The 21,440-nt window shown below is 26.6% G+C and overlaps 1 protein-coding gene across 1 annotated transcript; it reads left to right on the forward strand.

Moving 5' to 3' along the window:
* Positions 1–20,655: 20,655 nt before the first annotated feature.
* On the forward strand, positions 20,656–21,078 carry GO595_001289 (DDE superfamily endonuclease containing protein; the record flags this gene model as incomplete). Its single annotated transcript, XM_067914071.1, has 1 exon — positions 20,656–21,078. One exon carries the CDS (start codon positions 20,656–20,658, stop codon positions 21,076–21,078), a length of 423 nt encoding a protein of 140 aa, XP_067778589.1.
* Positions 21,079–21,440: the final 362 nt, after the last annotated feature.

The raw sequence follows: 21,440 nt of genomic DNA on the forward strand, positions 1-21,440 counted from the left end.
TAATTTTATAATAATATGTTTAAATATTAAATTTAAAATTTAATTTATATTCTTTTATCACCATTAATGATTGCTTGTCGATATAATCATCTTGAAATCATTAAATTACTTCTAGAACAAAAAGATATTAAAGTTAATTCATCAGATATATTTTTAAAATGATTTAGAATTTATATTTAATTATTGATGATTCTATTTATTAATTGGAATTTTAAATTATCATTTCTAACATCATTAATGTGTGCAAGTTTTTATGGTCATATTGAAGTTGTTAAATTACTTTTAGAACAAAAAGGAATTAATGTTAATGCGAAATCAATTTTATTTTTTTTTCATGATGTTTAATTTTTTATTTTGATGTTTTTTCTAAATAATTGGGATTTATAACAAAATTTTTTAACATCAATAGATTATGCACGAAATAATGGACATACAGATATTGTAAATTTACTTGAAGAATATCAATATCATCATGATAACAGTTACACATGGTTTCTTTATTTTTCATTCTACACTTTTAACAATAAATTAACAATAAAGACAATTAATAAAAGCGATATATAAAACAAATAATTTAAAAAAAAAAAAAAAAAATAAAATATAAATAAAATAAAATGAAAAGATAAAATTTCAATAAGATATCTTATATAATAGTATACATTATTTATTTTTCCATAAAAGCAAGAATGACTAACCTTCGTAGCTCAACGGTTAGAGCATAGGACTTTTAATCCTGGGGTTGCGGGTTCGAATCCCGTCGAAGGTGAATTTTTTTGTTTTTTGATGGAGAGCTCTATTTTTGCTGAGAATTCGCCTTTAGCTTCGTTACAGGGAGAGAAATCGAATGATATATTTTTCTCAAAATTCAAATTTTCATCAGGTAGATTATTAGAAAATTCAGAACTTCAGACCAACAATTTTGCAGAAACAGAGGGTCATACCTCTGAATTACAATCAACAGAAAACAAATCTTTAATTACGAATAATTGTGAAGATATTTATATTTTAAAGTTCGACCATGGACTACAAGATAAGACTAATATATGGGATATTAATGAAAATTATCACAGAGATAACAAAGAAATTATTACAGATCGAACATTACAAAACTTTTTACAAAATTATATAATTAATAAAGATTTTCCCAACAAAGAAGAAATTAAAAGAATTATTATCAAAGCAATCAAGAAACAAATACCAAAGTTTAACATTTGGTTACAACAAAATTTATCAATTTATAATTTTTTAAAATTTTCCAATTTCTCAATTCAAATAATATGAATTACGTGAAATCCCATTACCCGAACCATTTTGTTGTTTATTAGTTCCAGAATGTAATTTTTTCACAGAAGATTTTCAAATATTATCAAAACATTTGTCAGAAGAACATGGTATTGACCCTAATCAAGAATTACTTATTCATGAAAGAATAATACAAAGATTATTGACTAAAAACATATATATTATAAAATCAAAAAATTATCGAAGATTCTACCAAATTGTTATAAAATTATTTCTGACAATTCTGAATTAATCAACCATATAAATCAATATCATGGTACAGAAATAATTATGAATTCTTTACAAACCGTCGGGTCATTTTGGATGTTAATATTTCCATGGACAAAAACTTACGGAAAACTACCGACAGCATTAAATTTATTAAAAACACAAGTTGATTTTGGAATATTCAATAATATTGATCCAGATGCTCGGAGAGAAATTTATTCAATTAATGAACATTATGAAAACAAAGATTTTACTGAGATTGATTTACCATATTGGATATTAATCATCGAACAAAATAACATCAATATTGAGATCCCAAATATATGTTTTTATCGAGGTTTAATTTTACCACCAGATACTTTTCGAATTATAAATAGAACATTATCAATCAGACCTGACACATTACAATTATTAAATAACAAAATTAGACCAAATAAAAACATTTCTCATGTTACACAAGTTCAACAATATCCAGTTAATGTTAATGTTCCTAATTTCTCTATTACACAAAAAAACATAAATTGTGATTTACCAGTAGTAAAAGTTGAAGAAAAAATTATTGATATTCCAGACTTCAAAATTAATAATGAAGAAATCAATGTCGTTATACCTTATTACAATAAGGAAGACATGTTAATTACAATTCCTGATTTTAAAATTAATAAAGAAAATTAATTAATACCAATTCCTAAATTTAAGAAAGAATTGGTACCTATTAAAATACCAGAGTATGAGAAACAAACAGAAAACTTTGTAATTTCAATACCTAATTATCAACAAAAAGATTTTAAAATAGACATACCGAATTACCAACAAAATTTACAAAATTATACAACACCAATACCTCAATACAATCAAGAAAATTTTTTAATTAATATTCCAAATTATCAAAATCAAATACAAAATATTAATATTCCAATACCAAATTATCAAAATCAAGTACAAAATATTAATATTCCTATTCCGTATTACAAAAATGAAATTGTACCATTTAATATTCCTCAATTTAAAGTTAATGAACAAATTATAGAAGTACCAAAAATCAAATTTGTAGAAAAAGATATCAATTTTCCAATGCCAAACTATAATTTACCAAATATTAATATTAATATTTATCTAAATAATAACGAAACTCAAAATCAAAATAACAATTATAATCAAAATCAACTAAACTCAAATATTGCATCCTTAAAATTCAATAACAATAATATTCCACAAGAAAATCAAAATCGAAATCAAATCAATAACATCAATTTAAATAATAATAATAATCACAATAATGGAAATAATATCAATAATAATATTAATGATGAAGAAGATTTAACACCAGAAAATTCATTAAATGATATTAAAAATGCGAAACTAAAGAAGAAATTAAATCAGTAATTAACAAATGGAAGAATAGAGATTTAAACGAGAACTTATTCATGTGCAATAATGATAGATTTAAAATACCCTCATTTCTTTTTAATTAGTTTTAATTAAATTTTCAACGCCCATACAAAATTATTTGCAAACGGCCTGGCCATGTCATTTTGCCAATGCAAATTAGAAATGTTCTTCAGGGAGAACCCCATAATGAATACACGAGAAAAGATTTGAGAAAGAAGATTAAAACCGTGATAGATGAACTCATGAATGGAAAGCTATCAATTTATAAATTATCAAAATTATCAAATATTCCAGAATCCACTTTAAAATATTGGAAGAAACAAATGTCTATTAACAACAATTGGAGGCCGTGGTTGAATAATAATGGGATTGGGCATAGAATATTTACTGATGACGAAGAAGCTGCAATCAAAGATTATATTTTCACTAATTTTATCTCCCAAGGATTCTACTTCAATGACGAAGATTTTGCAGATATTGCATATCAAGCATACCTTGAAAAGAACAATCAAAATGAAAAAATGTTTGAAAAAGAATTTTTGATTAGCAAATGCTTTATCCATAATTTCAAGAAGAGAAACCACATACTTCGAGGAAACCTCATTTAAATAGGGGACCTGTAACACCAGAAGATGACAAGAATAAATTTATTGAGAAAATTCGAAATCTTCTTGAGACTACTGATCGCTCAAGAATAGTGAATGCTGATGAGACAAGCTGGAAGAGCTTTCCAGGTGGAATTTTAACATGGTCCGAGAAAGGATCAGATAATGTGAAAGTTTTTTTTGGAAAAAATCCGAAGCAATATGTTACTGTATTGGCTAAAATAAAGGCCGATGGAACGAAGTTGCCTTTGTTTATCATTGCAAAGGGCACAATTGAGAGAACAGAAAGAAATTTAGGTGACATTTCATATCACATGTACGGTAGATCAAAGAGCGGATGGACTACAGAAGGCACATTTCAAGATTATTCAACATTTCTTCGCAAGCATATCGGCGACAACGATAAGATACACCTCATAATTGATCATTACAAATCTCACGAGACGCAAAAGATCAAAGATCTTGCAAATCGATTAAACATTGATTTGATTTTCATACCAGCTGGACTAACAGATTGCCTGAAGCCCCTCGATAGATTGGTGTTTGGCTGCTTAAAATCAATAACCCGAAGACTCTATAAAAAAACATATCAAGAAAATCCAAATACGGTCTTTAACAAAGAAATGGCAATTAAGCACTTACTGGCAGCTTGGGAACACTTACAAATGCATACAATTACAGAATCATGGTCCATTTATGATGAATAAAAAATTCATTATTCCTGTTCGTCTTTCGACTACAAAAGAAATGAGGAAGCTATATGAATGAAAATGCTCAGAGTGTAATCCCAAATTATGATTTAGTGAAATCTTAAATTATCACATGCAAAAAGGCAAAGATTGTTATAACTTGAAGAACAATTGCATGATACTGTAGGGAATGTTGATCATTAAAAATATTGAAGAATTGAATGATTAAACAAATAATTTATTTTTGCAAATTTCATTTTTTTTTTTTTTGTTGAGTGGCTTTATGTTACATTATGTTGTATCTAAAAGTCATCATTGGCTTAAAATTTGTCTCTTGACCTTTTTTAGGTTAAAAACAAAAATATGAATAATTTGAAAGAAATGATTCTTAAAAAAATGACATGTAGGCAACGCGGTTAAATACAGAGGTCCATTAACCCGTACAAATCCAGACATTTGTAATCAGCTAAAGATAAATGCTTGCGGGAAATATGGATGAAAACGGTTTTTTATTCAATTTATGTGTCAAGAAAATTAAATACAGCGAATTGGAGAGAAACAAGGGTACCAATTATAAATATTATAGCATTTGAAAAAAGTTGGCCAGGTGTAGGACCTTTTGTATGTACACAAGGAGATGGAGAAGCATTTACACATGTGTACCTCATTTGAAATATCATGAGAAACAAATTCATAATAAAACATTTCCAGGTTGTACAATGTTAGAATTTCTAAACTTTTTAAGTTTAAGAGAAAATTATTGGGAACAAGTTAATTTACAAGACCAACATCAAAGTTATCATAAGAATCTTTATTTTTGCTTCTGTTGAAATTGTGATTATTTTACTATGAATCAGGGTTCATTTTCTTCACATATGAAAACCAAACACAAATATATAGTTGATAAAAAATCAGAAATAGGATGGATTTGGGCGACTATTAAATATTGGATGGACCAAGTTAATAGAATACCAAATATTAAAGAACTAATGAAAGAAAGAAATGGTTTATTATGTGGTTATTGTAAAAAGACAATTACAGCTAATGAAGGAAATATAAAATTACATGCATCTTCAATGCATAGTGATTCAAGAATAAAAGGTACAATTATTACAAAACAAAAGATTAAAATTAAATCCACAATATTTAGAATCCTGTTACAAGAACAAATTGATGAAATTGAGAATGAAATTAAAGCTCAAGAACAATTAACAGATGATAACAATAACAATCACTTCAATAATAGAAATAATATTATCATAGATCAACAAAATAATGAAGAAATTAATAGAAATAAAAATAATATTATACATAATCAAGATGTCATTCAACAAGAACGATTAAATTATCGAATTGTACTACAAAATAATAATCAAGAACAACAATAAGAAGATAATATAAGAATGACACAAAAAGAACAACAAATAATTTCAGAAGAAAGAAATAATTTACTAATAAAATGTAGAAAATGGTTAAATAGGGTAGAAATAGAAGAACAAAATGAGATTCATTTACCTAAACTTACTAAAAACTTTAGACAAAACCTATTTATTCCAATTAAAGAATGTATGAAAAATAAAATAATTCCAATATTTAAGAAATGTTTACCAATAAATGAAGATGAAACAGAATGGATAATCTTTGAAGGAAGATTAGCCAAAATGAATTTATTAATTAGAAAAACTTTACATATTCCTTTAGAAAAGATGATAGGTAAATCTATTAAGTAGAATAAAATCACAGATAGAGAAAAAGATACAATTAGAAGACAAAATAATATAATTAGGAATTTATCAGAAATTACTAGTTATATTAAAAGGATTATAGAATCAAAAGATAAAACACCTACATAAACTATATTAAATACTATTTCAAGTATTGAAATAGAAATAGAAAAGATGATAAAGAATACTAATAATGATATATTAAATAAAATAATTGGAGGAAATAACATTGAACATATTCGAAACATCATTAATGATAATCCAGAACATAGAGAAAATAGATTAAATTATATTTCAGCTACATTAGAAAATATTCAACGAGATAATATGAATATTATATCAAGAAAATATAAAAATATAACTCAAAACATGTATCGAGAAGATCCAGTTAGAGCTAATAGATGGTATATATTAAATGATCCTATACCAGAATGTAATCTGAATATAGAAGAAGTTGAGAATTATTATAAAATACAGTTTGAGAAAATTGCGAATTTTGAAGAACCAAAAGAAAATAGTTTATGGGACTTAAAAAAAATGATTGACGAAGAAAATGAAGATTTTTTAATTAAATAATCTATTAGATAAGGATTTAATCAGAAATTCAATAAGATCAAGATCAAATATGGTTGCTAATGGTCCAGATGGGATTGGAAATCCTATATGGAAAATAGATATTAAATCAACTACTAAAATTATTAAAATGATTAATGAACAAATAATTAAATTCGGAAAATTTCCACAAACTTCAAAAAAATTCGAAACCAATATTATTATATCAAAAAGGTGATCCAAAAGTAATTAAATCTTGGAGACCTATTTCAATATCAAATACATTGTATAGAATTGTAATGTGTCAGATATCAAAGATTATCCAAATTATAAATCAAAATTGTAACTTCATTAATCATGTACAAAAATAATTTAAAGCTGGTATTAATGGTATTTCAGAACATATAGCAACTATAAATGAATTAATTTCTGAAGCTAAAAGAAATAATATCTCAATCATTATTATTACTACACTAGATTTTACTAATACTTTTGGATCTGTATCTCATAAAGCTATTTTATGGAGTTTAAAGAAAAGAGGATTCCCTACGATATTTATAGAAGCAATTAAAGACTTATATGATAAACTAGATGGTGTTCCAATTAATACAAATGATAATGAGGTAATATATTTTAATATTCAAGCTTATGCTGATGATATAGTCTTGATTTCTCAAACCCCTGAAGGTATGCAAAACATGTAAAATACAGTAGAAACGTTTTGTGAGAAGAATGATATGTCAATGGCTCCACAAAAATGTAAAACTTTAAGTTATATTGAAGAAAATAATCGAAGAGTTACATTAAATTATAAATTACAAATTCAGAATGAAAATATTCCTAATTTACCTTTATTAGAAGCTTAAGAATATTTAGGTTCATCTGCAGTAATTAAAAGAAAAGGTAGTTTTGATCATGCTAATATAAGATTAAATAAAATAAAAAATGAAATCATTAAAATTATGAAATCCCCATTAAAATTTAATCAAAAAATAGATGCGATCAAAAGAATGATTCTTCCTGAAATAGATTTCGAATTATTAAATGGTTATTGTTCAGAGAAAGATATAAATAATATTTATACAATGATTAGGAAATTAATTATGAAGGATTGTAAAACTAACAGTTTACCTAAAGAATTATTTTATACTGAATGGAGTAATGGAGGTTTAGGGTTACCAAAATTATGGGAAAGAGCTAAAACTTTACAAATTAAGAACTTCCTAAATATTATAAAATCTTATGATCCAAATTTCAGGAAATTATTCAGACAATCTTTTATTAATGAAATAGATTATAGAAGGATCGAAAAAGATTACAATTCACCCTATTTAAATATTCCAGTTGATGAGAATAATATAATTACACAAATTAGTCAAAACAGAACAAATTGTTTATTTTCAAGGACAATTAAATCTTTAGCCAAATTAAAAATTGGTATGAAGATGAACTTTAATAAAGAAACTGCTAAAATATGGGACTGTTGTGTACAAAATCTTATTCTATTCAAAAAGCGGCATCGGCATTTTCACTTTTTGATAACTTTCACTAGGGCACCTTCGGATCAAAAAGTTGGGAAAATAAACATTACAAAAAGTTACCGAAATAAATTCATCAAGAAGTTGTGGAGAAGGTATATTTTAAATGAGATTTAATGATCAAATGGGTTTTATTTTGCTAAAATACAAGTTAAAATTAAATAATTGATTATAATAGTCGCACATAATAATTTTGTGATTAAATATGAAATATTCAGATATCGTCACCAAACCTCTTGATGAAGCCTCCAAAGGTCATTTTAGCCGATCAGAATCAATACAAGCAATTCCCGACATTTCAAATAACCACCGAAACCACCGCCGATAGAGCTTTTTGAACGCCACGGCGTGTCATTGTCATGTCACAACAATAAAAGCTTTTACTATTATGTAACCGAAAATATAAACGTCGACTGTTTTGTCCAAATCGTATTGAAACCAAGAAGGGTGAGTATATCTTGTTGAGTCTGAAAGAGATTGGTTTGAACAAGAACTGAAAACAGAACCCATCCAAGATTTTGGAAATCAAAATTTGCCATTTTGCCATTTTAAGGCACAGTAAAATTTGATTAGAAAACCATTAATTGTCAAATTCATGTAAAAAATGTAAAAGAATGCCAAATTTGTATTTTATAGGCACTTTTTATTCAAATAATGCCAAATTAATAAACTGGATGGAAACTCCGCGCAATCTAAGAGCTGTCATGTTTTATTATATAGTTTATAATCATTTGACCATCAAATTATTGTAATCACTGTAATAAATCTGCAATCTCGAAATTAAAATTTTTCACGTTCACTGAACCGAATGAGCCATCTCTTATATAACAAATGCATGAAATGGTATTCTTTTTCTGGTACAATAGGAAATCTCAATCATCATATGATGATAATATATATTATATTCAGACAAAAATCTTCTTCCTTCAAAAGATATCTCAATGTCAGATGACAAATGGTTAAAATTATTTCAAAAATTCATCCTTACATCAGGTTTTTCTTTATATTATTTTACTTTTCACGACTTTTTGATTGGGGTCATTCAAAAAGTGGAAAGTCTCACAATTATTCACAACTTTTTGTGTGATATTGAAAAAGTTGGAAAAAGAAAAAATAGAGGAATCGTTTTTGGCTTCAAACAAACCTCGTCATTTCTGACTTGAAATAAACCTTGTCAATTGTTTGGCTTAAAATAAAACGAATATTTTTAAGGGTGGCTTTATTAATTGAACCACCAGATACTTTTCGAATTATAAATAGAACATTATCAATCAGACCTGACACATTACAATTATTAAATAACAAAATTAGACCAAATAAAAACATTTCTCATGTTACACAAGTTCAACAATATCCAGTTAATGTTAATGTTCCTAATTTCTCTATTACACAAAAAAACATAAATTGTGATTTACCAGTAGTAAAAGTTGAAGAAAAAATTATTGATATTCCAGACTTCAAAATTAATAATGAAGAAATCAATGTCGTTATACCTTATTACAATAAGGAAGACATGTTAATTACAATTCCTGATTCCAAAATTAGTGTAGAAAATTATTTGTATGGTATTTGTAGTAGTGATTGCTCGTGCATATAAATGTAAATTAATTGTGATTAATGGTTGTATAATTTCACATATGCTGACTTCAAAGGAAGCCATACTAAACACACGAGAACTCATACCTTTATGAACTTATGAAGTAGTTCAAATATTTAATGAAAGCATCTTCTATATAATGTCCTGTAGAAATGCTAGCATCTCTATATACCCTGTTTCCTGACAAATCAGGACAAACCGCTAGACGATAACCTTTTTGTAAACCCACCAATTTTCTAAAAATGTACGTTAAAATTGAATAAAAAGACGTTAAAAACAAAATTTTTTCATTTTTTTTTTATAGGGTGTTCAAAAAGTCCTGACCCCCCCTCCTATTATGGGCTGTGATTAGTTTATAAATAAAATATTCATATAATATTAAAATATAGTTAATGAAGATCTTATATATGTGAAATATGTGATTTTTGATTAATTGCATATCGAGAAAAATTTAATTTAAATTTTGGTGACGCAAAAAATTTGAGAAGAACCGTCACTTTTTTTCATGGATGCCGTCGAACAAAGATTCATTATTAAATTTCTCTTCCTCTCAGGAAAAAAGATACAAAGCCATATACAGAGAAATGTTCACTGTCTTGGGAAATAATACAGTTCATATAAGTACAGTCAAAAGGTGGTGTAGAAAATTCAAAAATGGTGACTTTTCATGCCTTGATGAGGAACGTACGGGGAGACCCCCATCTGATCTTGTTCATCCAATTTCAAAAATTCTTCAAAAGCAACCATTTATTTCAGCCCGCTTAATTGCAAAGCAATTATCAGTGACTCCAAATACTGTATTAAAAGTTCTTTATGAGGACATGGTATTGAGGCGCTTCACTAGGAAATGGGTCCCCCATGATTTGACGGAAGAACAAAAATTGGAAAGAGTCGATATGTCAAAATCAATTTTAAAAATATTAGAAAAAAGCGGAAAAGAAAAAATTTCATTAATATAATGACTGGGGATGAGTCATGGTTTTATTTTAATTATCAAAGTTCTTATATGTATGCAGCATCACGAGATGAAGTGCCAACCCGTACCCAAAAGAAAATTGACAGTGAAAAAATCATGCTGACAATGTTCTTCAATGGAAATTTCCCTATTATGCATTGATTTTCTACCAAAAGGCAAAAAAATATAATCAACGCTAATTCATCGATAATATTATTGAAGAAATAATTAAAAATACAAATGAGGATGAGGATCAATTGGACTTAGATCAAATGATGATTCATATGGACAATTGTAAAGTTCACAAAGGAAATTTAGTTCAACAAAAAATTAAATCAAATAAAGCTTAAATCCATTCCGCACCCACCTTATTCTCCTGACATCAGCCCATGCGACTTTTGGTTATTTGGTTATTTAAAAAAATATTTGGAAGATAAAGAGATAAAATCGAAACATCAATTAAAAACTCAAATTTTAACGGCATGGGAACACGTCAATTTTGAAGAGCTTCAAAGCGTGTTTTTGGAATGGATCAAAAGATTGAAGTGGATAATAGAAAACAATGGAGAATACTATATCACATAAATAAACAAGAATATCTAAAATTGTTTATTCATTGAGATAGGAGGGGGGGTCATGACTTTTTGAACACCCTATATTTACTAAACAGCCCTTCAACTGCGTACCATGAGCTCCTCTACCATTTAATGGGCCGTGGCGTTATTTTTTTCACATATTCCATGAATTTTCCACATTTTTTTCTAAGATCGCATTCCAGCAATCAATCAGGATCGAAACCCCAACATCGTAAAATGAGGTTGGGGGATTAAAGAGATTTTGTCTCACCATGAATTGGTGAAGTGCTCTGGCTTTGAGCTCCCCAAAAATTCTTCTATCAAGGGGTTGATAGAGAGAAGTTCCTCCTGCAGGAACATAAAGGAGTTCAATGTCCAGAGAATTGGCAAGTTCTTGAACAGCCTCGGTCCTGTGTGCTGGGTACACATCCAGGATGAGACATGAAGGGAGGCCACCATGTCTTTGATGGAGCCACCGAAGGTAATCCAGCATTACACTCTCAGTTGTCCAACCATTAGTGGAAAAACGCATTTCCACTTCTTGGTGTTGCCCAAACTTGATAAGACATCTGGGTGTCTTACCTTTAGCTAATACCCATAATGGGAGTTTCTAACCTTCGCAGGTTATTGAACCAAATGCAGTAATTCTTTGTTTTTCACCTGCATTGGCTTTAATTTTGATAGATTCTTGTCCCTTTTCTGCGAGAACCTCTGTAGGAGCCATATAAAGGCACCAGCTGGTTTCATCGAAGTTAATAATGTGAAATGGAAGATAAATATCTATTATCTCTTCAAGTCTTCGAAGAAAATATTGTGCATATTCATCATTGACGGTGGTTCTCCTTTCGGCATGTGGTTTCCGCAAACTCAAATTGTAGAATTTTAGGAACCTATCAATCCAACAATTTGAAGCACAGAACCTCTCCACCTGGAAAGTGTCTGAAGAAGAGAATGCATTAATGGCAACATCATGAACTGTTTTTCTGTTTGCTGGTATTCCTGGTTTCAAGTATTCCTCAAATATATATGCAAAAATTGAATCTTCTGTTTCTTTGGGAAGTAAATATTTTTGAAACTGCGATGATTCATTCGGAAACCAGTTTTGACCACCAGGTGCTAGGCGATGCTTTTGCCAATCACTCAATGTCTGCTTGGGTATCCCTGTGTCACGTGAAATAAACAATTTTATTTCAATTATTTCAATGATTATTGATCGTTTATTTACTCAAAAGTCATGTGACGGTTTGTCCGGATTTGTCAGGAAACAGGGTATAGACAATTAATTCAATTAATATCAATATATTATAATATAGCACTTCGCATATGCGTATGCATACACTTTGAATATATATATAATATTTATCGAATATATCAGACAATTTGGGAAATTTTAAATTTTTAATTACAAAAAATATTGAAAATTTTATTTTTATCACATTTTAAACACACAAAAAATGATTGACCAAGATAGTGTCGCAAGATATCTCATTATAAAAGGATGGGCAGCTGTTAAAATTTATAATGATATGAAGCTTCCTGTAAATCGTATCAAAGTATTACTAGAGCAATTAGATTAGGAACAATCGGAACAAATAGTAATGAGTCTAAAGAATCAATTAATTTCACTGAACCATCAAACACTGATGAAAGACTTTTGGAGGTGCTTGATGAATTCCCTTGTTCTTCAGTCAGTCAAATAGCCCATAAAACAAATATACCAAGATCAACTGTACACGATCACCTAATCAAAATTGGGTTCGTTTGCAAACACCTTCATCGAGTACCCCATTCTCTTACACCAGAGCAAAAAAAGTGCGGGTTCGATTATGTATTTAACTATTAAAATTCATTAGAACTGCGAAAATTATTCCTAGAGGCATTTTGTTACAGGGGATGAATCATGGTTTTATTTATACTATGATTATCGATAAAGATGAGTACAAAAAGGGGATAACCCAGGAGAAATTGTATCAAAAAAAATTTTCTCTCAAAAATTCATGTTGTCAATATATTTCAATCCAAATAATTTTGCTCTAGTTGACTGTCTTTTTAAAAATCAAAAGTTTAATGCACACTACTACGTGAATAATATTTTATCTAAACATGTACAAAGATTCAATGATGGTTCTGATAAAAATTGTATCGCATCACCACAAATTTTATTGACTCGAACCAGATGAAAAAAGCTCCACATCCCCCATATTCACCTGGTGAACAGATTTTTATCTTTTGGGTAATATCGAAGAAAAGCTCAAGGGTTATTCATTTGAAACCCCTGAAGAGTTAAGACATCAAATTCATGTCATCGAATTTTAAATGACATTCCAAAAAATGAATTGAATGATACTTTTCTAAACTGGGAATGGAGATTACAAAGAGTTATTGATACCAAAGATGAATACATTCACTAATGAAAAATATAATATTTTTGTTTTTATTTATTCTCCTTCAATGTTGAGATGCTAACACCCACGGGCATCAATGGAAAATAATATCAGAATATCTCAATAATAGAAGGTAGCTTCATGCAGAAATATCGATCTTTTTTTTACTTATGTTTCATAAAATAAGCACTCGTACAAAATCGTTTCCAAATTCGAAATGCGAATGAATCAAGATTCTTTTTGAATAATTAGGCAATGTTCTCCTTTTCAAATCTGTGCCGTTGACAAATCTAATTGTCAATTCTGATTGCTCTCGTATTTCCCAATTATTGGTATTAGTTTAGCAATTGAAAAAAGATGGCCAGGTGTTGGACCATTCGTATGTACACAAGAGGATGGAAGCTTAAGAGAAAATTATTGGGAACAAGTTAATTTACAAGACCAACATCAAAGTTATCATAAGAATCTTTATTTTTGCTTCTGTTGAAATTGTGATTATTTTACTATGAATCAGGGTTCATTTTCTTCACATATGAAAACCAAACACAAATATATAGTTGATAAAAAATCAGAAATAGGATGGATTTGGGCGACTATTAAATATTGGATGGACCAAGTTAATAGAATACCAAATATTAAAGAACTAATGAAAGAAAGAAATGGTTTATTATGTGGTTATTGTAAAAAGACAATTACAGCTAATGAAGGAAATATAAAATTACATGCATCTTCAATGCATAGTGATTCAAGAATAAAAGGTACAATTATTACAAAACAAAAGATTAAAATTAAATCCACAATATTTAGAATCCTGTTACAAGAACAAATTGATGAGATTGAGAATGAAATTAAAGCTCAAGAACAATTAACAGATGATAACAATAACAATCACTTCAATAATAGAAATAATATTATCATAGATCAACAAAATAATGAAGAAATTAATAGAAATAAAAATAATATTATACATAATCAGGAATGACAACAAGCTCTAAAGTACAGCAACGAGTAATTCAAAGACAACAGATCGTCATTATTGAAGAATAACGAATTATTCTGGCCAAGATGGTGATGCCATTTTTTTCCAATTCTACATATGGGCAACGTTGACATTCCAGCTAATTGAATGATAATTTAACTTACTATCGTTCGACCAAATGGAGCATATTTCATTACTAAATATAATATTATAAATTAATATCAATTTTAATTCTAACAAAACAAAAAACATATTAAACTGAAAGCCATTACATATATTAATATTAGTATGTATAATCCAATAATGGCTCAAAAAAATTGACGAATTTATACATTCCGTTATTGTAAGTTCTGGATTTCTAAAAATTTTTATAATTTGTATATTTATAATTAACCCATTATTCCTAAAATTAGTAATTGGAATTAATAAAATTGAATCATATTTTTCTATAGAAAAATTTCTATAGTAACCGAATCATCAGATTTATTTGATAGTATCCGATCGTTTTGGACTAAAAAAATAATATAAACCATTGATTATAAAAAGATTAAACTGTCATTCTTTAAGATATTTAAATATAATAAAGTTCAACCCAAAAGCCTTTCAAACAAACAATAAAATATAGTAAGTCACTAAGCTTACAAAATTTACGGTCTCAAGGCAAAGTCAAGCCCCAACATGGCTAAAAAACAGTATCGAATGAAATTTTTGCGAGGAATTTTTTTGACGATTCATTATTTGTTGCCTTGGGTTTTCTCTGACGAATCGATTATTTTTAAACATTAGTTGCAAATATCAATAAATCAGTGGGATTACCGACGAAAATTTTCGTCCTTCATAAATAATCCAGAAATTAAATGGATAACAAAAAATGGTGAGGCTCCATTTTGCAATATAAAACCTCCAAAATGAAATGGTTATCTTTGCAGGATAATTAAGAATCCGCGAACACCCAAATATTTTGATTGATAAACCAATTAATTTTATATCTAATATAGCTGCCTATGGTCCAGATGGAATTTATAATTTGATGGGAATGTGGAATGCATACACACTTTTATCTGAAGAAACTAAAGTTATTAAAAATTATTTGACCATAATAAGATTTCCTTCAGATGACATTACCATTTCCTACAATTTTTTAAATTTTTTTTAATAATTGTACTTTGCCGATAGCTTCCAAACCTCTTTGAAACGTATGTTGATATATAGACTTCATTCGGATAAGTCCAAATGTATGTTCAAGAGGATTGCTGGATAATCGATTTAAATCAATAATTCCTTTTGTAGAATATATGATTGATAATATTGAATAAATTGTATTTGTTATTTCAACTAAAAAAACATCATCGGTACTCTCCAAGCAAAAAATAGAATTTGAATACCTTGTTATCAAAAAGTGAAAATGCCTTACAATTATGCGTGATTTTTTGAATAGCATTGAAAAATTCACATTCAAAATATTTTTGTGAGAAAATATTCCTTCTCAAAATTGATTTCTATGTTTTACATTTTTCGACAAGATAATTTCTGTAAATTTATAAAATGTCAATCCTGAATTATATTTAATTTACTTATTCCTAAAATTCATTATATAAAAACTTGTGAAAATTGCATTGCTCATCAACTTGATTAAAAATATCTACATTATTTTTATAATGCAATATAGAGAGCTAAATGAGAAAGATGACAAATGTGGATTCTGCAGAATAATATTATTATAATATGTGTTAATAAATATCAACATTTTTAATCACAAAAAACATGTCATTTGTATTAATGGATTTAAAAAATTCATTAATGCTATTCATTATGTTATTCATATTATTGTTTATTAATGTATTGTATAATGTTATTCATATTATTGTTCATTAATGTTATTCATAATGTTATTCATATTATTGTTTATTAATGTATTGTATAATGTTATTCATAATGTTATTCATTAATGTTATTCATAATGTTATTCATATTATTGTTTATTAATGTTATTCATAATGTTATTCATATTATTGTTTATTAATGTATTGTATAATGTTATTCATATTATTGTTTATTAATGTATTGTATAATGTTATTCATATTATTGTTTATTAATGTATTGTATAATGTTATTCATAATGTTATTCATTGATGTTATTAATAATGTTATTCATTGATGTTATTAATAATATTATTCATTAATGTTATTAATAATGTTATTCATTGATGTTATCTATATTGTTATTCATAATGTTATTCATAATGTTATTCATTGATGTTATTCATAATGATATTCATTGATGTTATTAATAATATTATTCATTAATGTTATTCATAATGTTATTCATTGATGTTATCTATATTGTTATTAATATTTTTGTGAGAATATATTCCTTCTCAAATTTGATTTCTATGTTTTACATTTTTTGCCATAAAAATTTCTAAAGATTTATAAAATGCCACCATTAATGGTGATAAGACATCAAAAAGAATAATAAGAGAAATTATATAAAAATGCATAAAATAACAAATGACAACATCTAACTATAAAAAATACTGAAAAAATGAGAATATGCTGAGAAAATATGAAGAAGAAACTTGAATTAACCATAAAATTTATAAATATAAAGTCATATACAAATAAATTTGGATTATCATGGAAAAATATGAATAATTGTTCTTTTTATTGTAAATCAAAAGAATATTTGGAATTTCTTCCTATTATTTGAGTGAAATACAACACAATAATTCCCGTGATTTAACATATAAGAACATAAAATATGTGATAAAATGTTGTGAGTATGCCATAATATATAACAATTCCTTTATTCATTAATTCATCATTCATACAGTTTGCTAATTCAAGATATAATTTTATTTAAGATTAATATCAATGAAATGAATTCAATATTGATTCTGTAATTACATTTAAATTAAGTTTTAAATCATTACTAAGGCTTATTTGGCATATATTACTTATTGCATTCAATTTTTTAATAATAATTTATGTGAATGAATATTCATATGCTATTTATATGGATTTTAAATGTTAAATTCAATATTTAATAAAATATTTTATACATAACTTAAATGCATAGTCTATTATATTAATATTCTCTGGTGAATTTATTAATAAACTCACCGAATTCAAATTTTGAAATGTAATTGAGAATATGAACATTAGTAATTAAAGAATAATCTTCAAATGCATATTTATTGATCAAACTGATAGTATTTGAAATAATGTTATCTCTTGATATCCTAGAAAGTTAAAATAATAATTTAGTTATTTTTTTTTATTATATACAATTGTATATAATCTGAATATTTTTTTTTATTAAAAAAATTATTAAAGATAATTTTATGTATTTATCAAAAGCATATTCGAGATTTTGACATTGTTGATTTGGGTATTATAATTTCATGTAATAATGTCTTAGCTAGTCGTCACATTGTAATGAAGAGAATAAGGTAATTCAACATCTATTATGTTATTGTGCGCATAAAAATAAGTATTATCAATTAGAGTAACATTCTAAATTATCATTTAATTAAAATATTAATTTAATCTTTTGTAATATTGTTAATATGTCAACAAATATCTATAAAGCCCCAATTTATAAAAGCATAATCAGAATATATATATATTCATGAATAAATATGATGTAGCATGAATAAAATTAAAAAATATGAGTAAATATTATATTTTTAAGAGAAATATTAAATTAATTAGTTTATGGAAATATAAGCAATGTTTTTTACATTATTTTATGCTCTCTTTTATAACTTATAAAATGAGATGTAAATTTTTTTTTAATATCAAAAGTTATCTCAATCTATTAATAAACAAAATACATATATTTAATATAATTAATAAAACTTTTTATTGATAAAATATTATACATAATAAACAAAAGTATTTTGAAATGTAATAAAAGTAATTTTACTTAATGAATTTGAATTAAAAGATATTAAATAAGGTAGATCCCATAAATGCAATTAAATAATAATAGAGGATAAATGGTTAAATATTTATAAGTATAGGGTGTGCAAAAAGACCTGATCCCACCCTTTTTTTTGATGAATAAAAAAATATATATTAACTATTTATTTTTATTTAAAGAAGTGGTCTTCTTGATTCCTAGTCACTTATTAAAGTATTTTTTTCTTTAGTACCAATCTAGTTAAAGCTCTTAAAAAGTAGCAATTCCAAATATAAAAGCAATTTCATTTTTTAAATCATATTATGAATTTTTCTCCATACTCTTTCAATTTTCCTTAAATATTCCAAACAATAAAATATTATACTAACTTTAATCTAATGAATAATATAAGTAAAAATTTCTTTTAATGTTTTTATATTTAGATTTTTGAATTATCTATTTTCAATATGAATGATACAGTTAAATCTATATCCCTTTATTTATTTCATATGGATCCATTTTTTTTTTTTTTTGATAATTAATATTTTCAATAAATTATAATTTATTTTGATTAATTAAGTATTATAGATTAAATTTGTATTTATGATTTAATCTGTATATCCATATCATATTTGTCGATTTTATAATAGGGAATTTTTCATATATTAGTATTTTAATATATTAGTATTTTAATATGTTAGTATTTTAATATATGATATATTGATTTATTGGCTGTACAAAATTATAATAATTACTTATTACTAATTCAAACTTATAAACGAATATTCCTATTATACATGCAATTTTGCCTTTCCTTTATATGCATTATAATTCAATATTTTACATATTATGCGTTTAATATTTATTTTCTATTATGAATTACATTCAGCCTCAGCAATCTTCATTTCCATTTATTGACAGTACTCTTGCTTATTTTTGGCTTTTTACCAATGAAGACGCAGCAATTCAATTCTATGGCTATTTATTTTTGATTACTTAAATTTGAATTTTCACGAAAATGTACGAAAGAATTTTGATTAGATCTATATAAATATAAAGTACTAATTATATTCTATTTAACAACATGCCTTATTATGAAATCCCATTGTTGAATTTTTTGCAATAATACAAACTAGTAGCATATGAAAAAAAATTAAATTCGCTGAAAAAATTTATATATACTGTATTACTTTTAAATAGATATATTAAATTAAAGTATATATGCTAGAGTATATAAATATATTCATAACATCTTAAAATATTGAAAATATCGAAAAAATCAATAATGAATTTGCGATTCCAATTTTTTTATAAAAAAATACAAAATTATATTTACTAAGGTGCCTATGTAACATGGTAAAAATTTGGTTCGATTTTATTATGGATAATGTTAATTTTTTAATGAGTTTTTTTCGCTTACACTACTCTCTTTCAAATTTTAAATAACCATATTTACCTCTTATTCGTACAAACGATACGAAAATTGAGAGTTTTTGTAGTAAAATTTACCACAAAAAAATTTGAAACATTTAATTTTTGGCAGAAAATTGAGTTAAAATAAAAACAGCCATTCGATCGTAAATCGAACCGTTACTTTTGTCAAAAAAATAATTGAAAAAAATATTTTCACTTCATTTTATTTCTGTCATGACGTTATTCTTGTTCTCGAAACTCGAAAACAGTTAGTTGGGACTCGAATCCCAAATCTCAGTTTGAGATCGAGAACGTTCATGTTTGATAATTTCCAATAATTTAAAAAAATGTCGTTTTTAGAAACTCAAAGTGCGACAGTAATTAGCTACAGGAGATTCACAATTTTGCGCCAAAGCAGCGATTATCATGAAATTGTCGTATTTACAAAAAAATTATAAAAAGAAATTTTATTTTGACTTTTTACATATGAGAATCTTAAATTTTCATTTGTTGAGCTCTATTTATTAATAAAAATGATTTCTTACATTTTTAAATTTTTTGTGGTAATTTTTTCATATTTCTATCCAATTGTTGCGAAAGATTTAAATAATGATAACCTTAAATTTGCATTAATTAAAGAAAATATTATAAATTTTATCATCTCTCATTTTTTTATTAATTTTTTTCATATTTGGCGCCAAAATCATATACTCTAATGATATTCGACGAAGAACCAAAAAGCTTTATTATTCAGGAAATGGAAAAAAAACTGAATAAACTCAAAAAGATCAAATCCAATCGCCACGATACTCACGCGTCAAAAAATATTCAACCCACCATGGATATTTTAACTGAATCGGAATTGCCACGTGGTTCATTAACTCGAATTCAAGAAGCCACTGGCATTCCTAAATCAACACTCAGTTTTTGGCACCAGAAAAGGAATGAAAATAAAGACTGGTTTCCAAATTGCGATAGGCATCCAAATCGTAGGGTATTTTCGAAAGAAACCGAAATGAGATTGGCAGAAAAAATTATACAACAAGTCGACTCTGGTTTTGGGCTCGCGACATTATCACTTAAGATGAAAGCTTTCTATGAGTTATCATTAAGTGGTAATCCAAAATATGAACGATTTTGCGCGTCTACTACATTTATAAGCGATTTCATGAAGCGTAATAAACTATCATATGAAAAACCACATGCAGAAAGGCGAACGAATATTAATAATGAAAATGTTCAAATCTTCCAAGATATATAATATTAATTAATTTCTCAGAAATATTCGAAAAAAAGGATTTTCAACATGGATGAAACATGTTGGAAAATTTCGAACACCCCAGCAAAAGTATTACACAAGATTGTAGTGCCAACGGTTAAGATTCAATTAATCCAAAACGAGAAATTAACTTTGATGGCCATCGCAACAATTAATGCAAATGGGTCAAAGTTGCCGCTTTGGATTATTGCCAAAGGAAAAACGAATAGGTCCGAGAAGAAATCTGAAAAATCAAACGAAAATTTGATTTTTACCCATACTGAACGTGGATGAGCTAATGATGATATTCTGATTTCCTATTTAGAATGGATTCATAATAAAGCCAATGGTGAACCATGTGCCTT

The sequence above is a fragment of the Histomonas meleagridis genome, assembly GCF_020186115.1.
Source record: "Histomonas meleagridis strain 2922-C6/04-10x chromosome Unknown contig_123, whole genome shotgun sequence".
Lineage (NCBI taxonomy): Eukaryota > Parabasalia > Tritrichomonadida > Dientamoebidae > Histomonas > Histomonas meleagridis.